General features: G+C 44.1%; 1 protein-coding gene across 1 annotated transcript; it reads left to right on the forward strand.

The window, feature by feature from the left end:
- The first annotated feature begins 1,177 nt into the window (after window positions 1-1,177).
- Window positions 1,178-6,397, forward strand: SOX17 (SRY-box transcription factor 17). Its single transcript, XM_070749164.1, has 2 exons — window positions 1,178-1,624; window positions 3,258-6,397. The coding sequence occupies exons 1-2, from the start codon at window positions 1,327-1,329 to the stop codon at window positions 4,097-4,099; spliced, it is 1,140 nt and encodes a 379-aa protein (XP_070605265.1). The 5' UTR covers window positions 1,178-1,326; the 3' UTR covers window positions 4,100-6,397.
- Window positions 6,398-10,942: the final 4,545 nt, after the last annotated feature.

Here is a 10,942-nt window from a genome sequence, read left to right on the forward strand (position 1 = left end):
GTGTTACTTCAACTCCCAAAGTGCATTCTCATGTATCTTAATCTGTGAATAAATCGCACTAGGGCTGCCCTATTAAATATGTTTAGAATGGCAACCTTGAGTTTCTAGCTAAAATAAGGAGACGAATATACTTACCAGTAAATATTATGTGTGTAGATAAGTAATACACGAGGTCCACACTATAGCTATTTTAATATAACTTTCTACCCACGTAAAAGGCACGACTAAAGCTGAAGTAAACGTAGAAGCTGTATCAGTTACTTCCGGTTGTTTAAAATATTTCCAATTTTTTCGACATCAGATTTACTCTATCCGGACAAAGTTAAAGTCAGTTCCAACAGCTTGTCCAGGTTATGTTAAAAGTAAATGCATATCCTAAAACCCCTTTCACTTTGTGTGTTGATTTGTGACAACGCATCTTGCTCCTTTAGACTGGCTTCAACCTAGAACGAATTCCTGTCCTGCAATAATCAGAGTTAACAACAATTAAAGAAGCAAGCAGATTAAGTCAAGACTTCTACAAATGGAATTACCATAGCAAATCAGTTTACAGTAACTGCAATATTCATCGTATGAGACTAATCAAACATACGAATGTGCATGCAAAAATATACAAATGATTAAACGCGGCCGCAATATCTATAAAGAAAGCAATATTTAAAAAGTAGCGAGTCCAGTCCATGTCAGTTGTAAAAATAGTATCGCTTATATGGTATTCGTTAAAAACATATCCTGTCTAGGAAACGCGGTCCAAAAGACAGGAAACGGTCGAAAGAGGTCGAAAGTGCTTAATCTTCCCTCCGTGCACGTAGAAGCAAAGTATCTAACACAAACACATACACACAGATATTTTCACGGATAAACCTTTCAATTCCCCCCACCCCTTTTCTTTTTGTCAGTACCAATAAATCATTTTCGAGTCTCTCACTTACTTGAAAGTAGATCCCATTGATCTCAATGGAATTTACTTCCACGCAGACTCAGGTCATGGAAAAATCCACTCCTCGCTGAAAAATAGGTTATTTCTGGCCCGATCCCATACAGGTGAATTGCAGATAAAACTGGTCCCCTCCTCGCCCGCTTCAGACTCTCTGGCCACGCCCACGGCGTCTGATTGGCTGTCGCTCAGTTTAAACGGAGCCGCGCGGTGACAGCCGCCAGCTACTCAAGGAGTGTCAGAGATCGGAGCTTGCAATCAGTGGCTCGTCCAAGCCTTTAGTGGCAGCGAAGGGCGAGGCGCAAGAGCTACTAACTCGCTCGGTTGCTCGCCTTCTGGAGGCACCGAGAGGGGCCTGCTACTGGCCGGGCCGGCGGAGCTCTGTGGAAATGAGCAGCCCCGATGCTGGATACGCCAGTAGCGACGATCAGGCGCAAGGAAGGTCCTCTCTCCCTCCCCTCATGATGCAGTGTCAGTGGGCAGAATCGCTCAGCCCCTTAACCGACGGCAAAGGCAAAGGCGAAGCGGCCGCCGATCCGGTACAGCAGGGAGTCTCTGGCCGTGCCAAAGGAGAGACCCGCATTCGCCGCCCCATGAACGCTTTCATGGTCTGGGCCAAGGACGAACGCAAGCGGTTGGCCCAGCAGAATCCGGATCTGCACAACGCGGAGCTCAGCAAGATGCTGGGTAAGTCCAATAGGCGTCGGTGGAGCGGGAGGCGGCTGGGAAAAGGAGGGCTGAGAAATACTGCGCAGTATTACTTTTCTATGTGGCATCCAAATTATTGGGCAGTATTTATGTGCCATCCAAATATTGCGCAGTTTTACTTTTCTTTGTGCCATCCAAATATTGAGCAGTATTAATGTGCCATTCAAATTACTGGGCAGCATTTATGTGCCATCCAAATACTGGGCAGCATTTATGTGCCATCAAAATATTGGGCAGTATGTATGTGCCATCCAAATATTGGGCAGTATTTATGTACTATCCCAATATTACGCAGTTTTACTTTTCTTTGTGCCATCCAAATATTGAGCAGTATGTATGTGCCATCCAAATATTGGGCAGTATTTATGTGCCATCTAAATACTGGGCAGCATTTATGTGCCATCCAAATTATTGGGCAGTATTTATGTGCTATCCCAATATTACGCAGTTTTACTTTTCTACGTGCCTGCCCCGTCGCGGAATAACCCGTTGTCTTCGGAAATGAGACTACGGGAACTTTCGTAAAGGAACTAAAGCAGCAGGCTCGTGACAGGGTAGACTCGTTTTGTGATTTTTTTTTTCAGAGCGTTGCGCAATCCAAGGCTAGTCCAGGGGACCCGGATTCCCTGAATCGACAGCGCTTCCTCCGGCAAGCTTTTAAGAAAACTCTTTTAAAAAGTCTTCTGGAAATCGGCTTTCTCTTTCTCAATAGGCGGGCAAAATCTCATACTTCGCTATAAATATATACTGCTCAAAAAATTAAAGGGAACACTCAAATAACCTAGATATGAATGAATGAAATATTATCATTGAATATTTCATTTGCACAACAGCATGTGAAATTGATTGTCAATCAGTGTTGCTTCCTAAGTGGACAGTTTGATTTCACAGAAGTTTGATTTACTTGGATTTATATTCTGTTGTTTAAGTGTTCCCTTTAGTTTTTTTGAGCAGTGTATAAGATTCATTGTCCCGCAACTCGTTGATAGAAGGGACGGGCTATTCCGAAGAACCAGAACAGGGGGCGAATGGATTAATCTTTTAACTCCAGCTGCCATTGCAGATCACTGCTCTTCTACTGGCGCAATGACCATCCGGCGATTCCAGGAAAACTGTTTATTAGTTTATTTTTATTATAGAAAACGTGAAGTGCGCAGAATCCTTTGGGAGTTGGGCGGCATATAACCCCAAATAAATAAATAAATAAAATAATTTTAAAAAAATAAATGAATAGTTACTGCCACGAACTTAAATGTAATTCAGGAAAGTTTCCATAAACAATGACGCCTTGCAGTTTACCTGCTTTAATTTGGTAGCCTCTTCCTTGGGTTTTCGCGTCCTTTCCACATAATTGCGGTCGCAACTGGGCAGGATCCAGAGGGACCCTAACGAAAACAAGTACCAACCGCGATCACTTCCTCCATAGACAAGTTTTAATCACTAGTGACCTAGTTAATAAACAACTAACTTCCCTGAGAGGTGGGTCTGGTTGGGAAAAGCAGTGAAATGGATTCTCCCAGCGCCGCCGCCACCCAGGAGCCGAGCCACAGCGTGGCCCTTAGTTTTCTCCCCCTCGCCTAAACTCCCGATTGCTTCTCCTTTGCCTTGACAGGACAGTCGTGGCGGGCGCTGACCCAGGAGGAGAAGCGCCCCTTCGTGGAGGAGGCGGAGCGGCTGCGGCTGCAGCACATGCGGGACCACCCCCACTACAAGTACCGACCGCGGCGCAGGAAGCAAGTCAAGCGCCTGAAACGCAACGACGGCGCGGTGGACGGCGGGAGCGGCTTCCTCCCAGTGCAACACCACCCGTTGGGCCTGCCCGGAGAGGCGGGAAATGGAGGCGGCTGCGAGGGCCTCGGCCTTCCTTACGCAGAGCAGCCGAATTACGCCGGCGGGAGCTTCCATTACCGGGACTGTGCGCCGCTCCCGCTGTCGGCGTTGGCCACCCATTTCGGGAACTACAGCCTGCCGACGCCGGAGCCCGAATCCCAAGGGGGCGCTTGCGCAGAACCCGTCTTTTTTCCGCCGCCTCACCCGGAGGAAGGCGGCTGCCTGCTAGGCCCCTACGGCTACCCGACGCCGCCCGGCTCCGAGTATCCGTGCAACGGCGTTCCTGGCAACAACGGCGGTAGTCCCAATGTCGGCGTCGGCCTTTTCCGTAGTCGGTTCCCGGTGCCCTTGGCCTCCTATCCTTCTTCGCCCGCCCCGGACCACGCGCAGCAGCAGCCACCCCGTCGCCGAGCGGAGGCCCCCGCTGGGCTCGAGCAGCTGCCCCCGCACGACGTGGACTTGCTGGCGGATGTGGACCGCGCCGAGTTTGAGCAGTACCTGCCCTTCGCCTGCCGCCCGGGCGACCTGGGCCTCCCCTATGCGAGCCACGAAGGCCCCGAACCTAACGCCGCGGCCTATTACTGCGCGGCCGCGGGCGGGTCCGGAACGTATCCCGAGTTGTGAGGCCCAACGTCTCCAAGGCGGGTGAGGGTGGGGCAGGTGGACCTCGCTGATGCTATTTATTGTAATTTATTGACTGCGCTTCTCTAATGGCCGTTTGGAGAAACTGAAAGGAGGGAAGGATCTCCAGAGTTTCTTTAAAAAACCGGCACATCCAGAGACCTCGAGCCTTGTTCTTGCAGGAGGCTCACTTCCTTGAGGGAATACAGGCGTAATTTGCATTGTTCAGGTTTTGTACAGAATGAGTTGGACTTGGACTTAAAGCATCCCGATTAAAGTTTGACTTGGAACAGCTTAGCAATTAAAAAAACCAACAATATAACACCCCCCCCCCAAAAAAAAAACCCCAACCAACCAAACAAAACACCTTCAGGGGGTTTTTAACACCAAGTTGTTGTGAAGTTTTATCATTCTTCAGAGACTTTGTTATCTCAGAAAATAACATGCCATGAATGGTTGAATAACCCCGCAAACGTTTGCACACACAACTTTACAATCTTGCTTTGCACATCACAATACAATATTTTCATAAAATCCAAATCTGTCACGGTGGCTGGGTAAATCTTGAAACTAGAGGCTGAGCTGATGGAATGACTTTCCCATAAAGGAGAGACCCTCACATCATCTGTCCTAGTTTCCCTGGGCCTTGCAAGAGACCAATTACATGGGTGGGGCTAGGAGGTAGATCCCATAATACTCAAGTGTAAAGTGAGACCTGTCAAACTCTGTAGGATTCTCAACTTAATAGTTTTCAACCCTTTGGCCTCATTCTCTTTCTCAGAAAGCATTCCAAAGCAGTAAATACTGAAAGGATCCCAAAGATAATCAGATGAGAAAACATGAACACTTTTGCCTGGCTTACATTTAGTGTTTGGTCATTCTTCATTCCAGTAAGTGTCCCCTACTGATAGTAGTTGTTGGGAAAGTTAGTTTAAATAAAGAGCCCTCACCATCCGATTCCTAGGATATTCTGCCAAATGTTTCTGATGTGTTTAATGTAGGTGATTAAATGGGCTGTTTCTCAGTTCTATTCCAAAAATGTAATTTGTATACCTTGCTCCCTTCAAAAAAGTCATTGACTTCAGTATCTAAGGAAATCACAATCCTGAGTCATTTAGTATTGAAGTAAATAGGTGCAAGGCAAAGTGTTTGGCCATTGTACTACTACTACTATCTCACCATAATAAGATGAACTGTTCACACTTAATATCATCAGTTTAGGACTACCAGATCCAAGGATCAACAAAAATTGGGATGGCAACCTGGTGTCTTGAGGTTATGCAGGCCTAATCAGGTAATAAATTGTTGTGATTGATGCAAACAAACAAATATTTGCTCCAAATGTAAAAAGATTATCACAATATATATATTGGACAGGCCAATATGAAGAAAATTGGTTGGTAAATCCACAGTAACTGAATTTAAACCTGCCTGGGATAAACATACTGTATATCCATCCTAAGATAAAATACAGGAAATAATATAAGGGCAGACTAGATGGACCATGAGGTCTTTTTCTGCCATCAATCTTCTGTTTCTATGTTTCCAAGATCTTGTTGCTCTCTAAGTTAGGGCATTACCTAGAGCAGGGGTCTCCAATCATGGCCACTTTAAGACTTGTGGACATCAACTCCCAGAATTCTTCAGTCAGCAAACCTGGCTGAGGAATTCTGGGAGTTGAAGTCCACAAATCTTAAAGTTGCCAAGATTGGAGACCACTGACCTAAAATGTGGTCAACTGAATAAAATGAAATAAAATTCTCAATACTGTAGAGAATTTGCTAAGACAGTATCCTTCAGAAGAAAAGCAAAGCAAATTGAGACATCCTAAATTGATAGCAGTAAAAAAAACAAACACTGGATCATGTGTTTTTTTCATGAAGGGATGGGCAGGAGCCTTTTATATTGATATCCTCTTATTTTGTAACTGTTGGTGGCAGCATTACCTTACACATTTGCTATTAAAAGTACAGAATGGTTCTGATTTTGTCCCATATCTGTATCCCTTTATAAAAAGAGTACAAACATATGATGCATATATCCTTTCTTTCAGCATAGAAATCAAAAGCAGGTAGAATGTGATGGATATGTGTTGGAGTCTACCTTGCAGCAAACAAATAGATCCTGGTAACACAATCCCTTAACAAGACTGAAATTATACAATATTTGTGTAGTAAACTTGTGGATATGCAGATAAGTGATTTCCCATATTATGGGTAACCTGGATATGAAGACTTACTCAGGAGTATGTTCCATTGATCAGGATCTTAATTTTGTAATAAACATGATTAACTTTTTCAATTCCAAGTGTCTTGTCTTTTATTTTAGTATTAGAAAAAGTTCTAATCAATCCTGCTCTATGCATATTTTCTCCAAGAGATCTGGAGGATTTTATATTCCTCTCTTCCTCTTCGTCTCCCACTCTGTCATTCCCTCTCTGAACTTAAATCCCGATCTTTTGCATCTAAATTGAGGAATTACTCCCTAAAACATGAGTAGCCACTTCCCAGATAGTCTTCCTTTGTAGGTTTATTTGATACTTTGATTTCAAGACATACGCATGAAAACTCAGGTTGTAATTAGTTGTGTTCAAATATTACATTAAGCAAAATAAATTATCCCCAAGTAAATCACTCTAAAGCAGTGATGGTGAACCTTTTCTGCACTGCTGAAAAAAGGAGTGCATGGTTTTCCGACATGGATCCAAGTGCCACTTTTGACACGCGTGCCATAGGTTTGCCATCATGGCTCTAGGGCTTAATATCCCAGAAAATATTGTTTCATTAGGTTGTACTTTATACAACAAAGTCAGTCTTATTGTATATGGAAATAAAACACACAGCTTATTGCTTATTCAGACCTTTTGGGGAATCGCATCTTCAGCAGAGTTCAGACATGCTTCCAATTAAAGGAAAGTACCCTTTCCTTCCAATTAAAGGAAAATACAGTTTTAAAGATTCCCTCTTTGCTATATCAATGTAACAACTTGGTTTGGCAATGACAGTAAAATAAAGTATTTTCCTGACTGGATTGTTTGTAAGTGGGCGGCAAGAGAACGTTTTGAGAACATGGATTAGCTGAAAAATATACAATACTCAATCCTGTAATGCACATCAGTTCCCAAGGAATCTGTCAACAGTTAAACTAAATTGAGTTGGTCACTTTCACACAGACTTCTGGAAAAGGTAAAAGTGCCATAAAATTTACACACCATGGCTTGTGTTGGATTAATCAGAAAAAGCTAGTTATTTTCCAGAACAAGCAAGATCATCAAGTCTGCTTCAAACATGGAATAAGACTAATGCCAGTCAGGGAAATATATGGAGATGATGTAAACTGTAAATGTATACATTTGAATGGAATCATACTGGCTGTGTTTCACCTGTCACCCAGTTCTCTGTTCATTTAATGGGAAGAAAATCCCTGTTAAGGTCAATGTGCTGGGAAGGCCTGCTGGATAATGTGATTGGGTGCATACGTGAAGGATAAATAATAAGAATTTTAAGGCAAGATTAGCTTGACTAAAACAAACCTAAATTTTTAGCCACACAAGCAGAACATCTCAGTGCAGTTTTATTTGCAGAGTATATGAATTCTCTACATTTCAACCCCTAATTTAAATCACAGTTTTTTAAAGCACTGACTTTCTCCAGATCTGGACTCCAAAATCCAGATGCCCACTAGAGGCTGGAAAATAGTAAAAAAATGTTTTTCTGCCATCTGCTCATCATCCAGGGAGTTTCAATTCTGGTTTCAATATATCACAGTACCTGTTTCCATTTTCAGTGAATGTATGCTCTATGAGAAGAGCAAAAAACATGCTTGTTGATTATCTTAGTCTGTTAGTAGATCTATCACTCAAATAGAGACATTAACTATGGTACCATACCATACCCTCAGAGAAGGTTCGCAACTTGGGCGTCCTCCTCGACCCACAGCTCACATTAGAGAAACATCTTTCAGCTGTGGTGAGGGGGGCGTTTGCCCAGGTTCGCCTTGTGCAACAGTTGTGACCCTACTTGGACCGGGAGTCACTGCTCACAGTCACTCATGCCCTCATCACCTTGAAACTGGACTACTGTAACGCTCTCTACATGGGGCTACCTTTGAAAAATGTTCGGAAACTTCAGATCGTGCAGAATGTAGCTGCGAGAGCAATCATGGGCTTTCCCAAATATGCCCATGTTACACCAACACTCCGCAGTCTGCATTGGTTGCCGATCAGTTTCCGATCACAATTCAAAGTGCTGGTTATGACCTATAAAACCCTTCATGGCACCGGACCAGATTATCTCAGGGACCGCCTTCTGCTGCACAAATCCCAGCAACCAGTTAGGTCCCACAGAGTGGATCTTCTCCGTGTCCCGTCAACTAAAGAATGTCGCTTGGCGGGACCCAGGGGAAGAGCCTTCTCTGTGGCGGCCCCGGCCCTCTGGAACCAACTCTCCCCAAAGATTAGAATTGCCTCCACCCTCCTTGCCTTTCGTAAGCTGCTTAAAACCCACCTCTGCCGTCAGGCATGGGGGAATTGAGACCCTCTTCCCCCTAGGCCTTTACAATTCTATGCATGGTATGTATGTATGTATGGTTGGTTTTTTTATATTAATGGGCTTTTAATTATTTCTAACATCAGACTACTATTGTACACTGCTTTATTGTTGCTGTTAGCCGCCCTGAGTCTTCGGAGAGGGGCGGCATACAAATCCAATAAATAAATAAATACTTACTGAAATCATTCTGACCAGTAGAATTATTCTGGTCCATAATACAGTCAGGCAAGCTGTTGTGCATCTGGGTACACCCACATCACACCAATTATCCACAGACTGCACTAGCTCCCGATTAGTCTCCAGGTACAATTCAAGGTATTGGTTATTACCTTTAAAGTCCTACATGGCTTAGGTTAGGGCCAAATGATCTTCAAGACTGCCTTCTACCACATAGCTCCCAGTGATTGATAAGGGCCCACAGAGTTGGTCTTTTCTGAGTCCCATCAGCTAAACAGTTTTGGCTGGCGGGCCCGCGGGGAAGAGCCTTCTCTGTGGTTGCTCCAACTCTTTGGAGCCAGTTACCTCCTGAGATCCAGACTACCCCGACCCTGATGGCCTTCTGGAAAGCCATAAAGACCTGGCTTTTCTGGCAGGCCTCGGGTCTGTTGATCTAATGGTAAACCTTTGGGATCCAGCCATTAATGACATGCATTGCTTTTTAAACTGTTTAAATTGTTTTTAATTGTTGGTTTTAAATTGTTTTTAATTGTTTTTAAGGTGTCTTAATATTACATTGTGTGTTTTGTTTTTAGGTTGTGAACCGCTCAGAGTCCTTTGGGAGTTGGGTGGCATATAAATTTGAATAAATAAATAAAATAAATTAACATTCCGCTCTCTTCTGACTTTTGTTTCTTGAACAGATTAAAACAGAAATAGACCATTAATATCTAATATTTTGGACTACATCTTCTAACTATTAGACATGCTCTCAAGCTTTATGGAAGTTGTAGTGTAAACCAGCTAGAGCACGGCTGTCAAACTCACAGCCTGCAGTCCAGATGCAGCACACACTGGCCACACTCACACCTGGTTTAGTGAAGGGAAAAATAGTTATGACGCATCACACAATGCTGTGAGTTTGACATCCCTGAGCTAGCGGATATCCAGTTGCTTGCCATTTTTTAAAAGTATGGTCATAAAAATGGAAATGCAAGAGACAAAACACATATTGAGTATACTTCATTCTTATTCATGTCTTACATAGGTACTAAACTCTTGATTCCCATAGGAATCAATGGAAAAGCAATTAATGCGTGCAAGCCCAAAATTCACCCCTTTTGCCAGCTGAAGCGCCCATTTTTGCACTGCTGGGATTTCCCTGAGGCTCCCCTCTATGGGAAACCCCACCTCCGGAGTTCTGTGTTTTTGCGATGCTGCAGGGGAATCCCAGCATCGCAAAACTGAGCGCTTTGCTGGCAATGGAAGTCCGGAGGTGGAGTTTCCCAGCGAAGGAAGCATCAGTGAAATCGCAGCATCGCAAAAACACCAAAGTCCTTGAAACCCCACCTCCGGACCTCTGTGTTTTTGTGATTCTGGGATTTCACCGAGGCTCCCCTCGCTAGGAAACCCCACCTCCAGACTTCCATTGCCAGCGAAGTGCCCGTTTTTGCACTGCTGGGATTCCCCTACTGGGATTCCCCTGCAGCATCACAAAAACACGGAAGTTCAGAGGTTGGGTTTCCCATGGAGGGGAGCCTCAGGGGAATCCCAGCAGTGCAAAAACGGTTGCTTCGTTGGCAACAGAAGTCCGGATGCGGGGCATCCCAGAGGCGGTGGTGGGTTTGTAAGGTGAAAATAGTTTGTAAGAGGAGGCAAAAAATCTTAAACACCAGGTTTGTATCTTGAAAAGTTTGTATGATGAGGCGTTTGTAAGATGAGGTATCACTGTATTCCTGACTTTAAGTCGAAAACACTCGCCCTTCTCAAAATGGGGATTGCCCCAAATAAGTAAACCTGGAAGGTCCTAGCTGTCAAAGTCTTCTCTCCCTTCTTCTGCTCCTTCATTTCCATTCTATTGAGTAGAAAGAACTAAAGAGAAGCAGTCCCACAAATAATCTGGCTCCATGCTACAGGTGAGAAGGAGTATCATGAATTTCACATGGAAATACCAGATTGTGGAACAGAATTGTAACATAAGTTACAGGTGTGTTCATGACCACCCATGTTGTTGCATTCTGAACCCAGTTGCAGCTTCCATGAGGGCAGTCTCATGTTAGAATAATCCTCTCAGGAGATGACAAAGGTATGAGCAACATGATCAGTGCCTCATGGTCCAGAAAAGTATTAGGAAAATGAA

This window comes from Erythrolamprus reginae, chromosome 3 (genome assembly GCF_031021105.1).
Source record: "Erythrolamprus reginae isolate rEryReg1 chromosome 3, rEryReg1.hap1, whole genome shotgun sequence".
In the NCBI taxonomy this organism is placed as follows: Eukaryota; Metazoa; Chordata; class Lepidosauria; order Squamata; family Dipsadidae; genus Erythrolamprus; species Erythrolamprus reginae.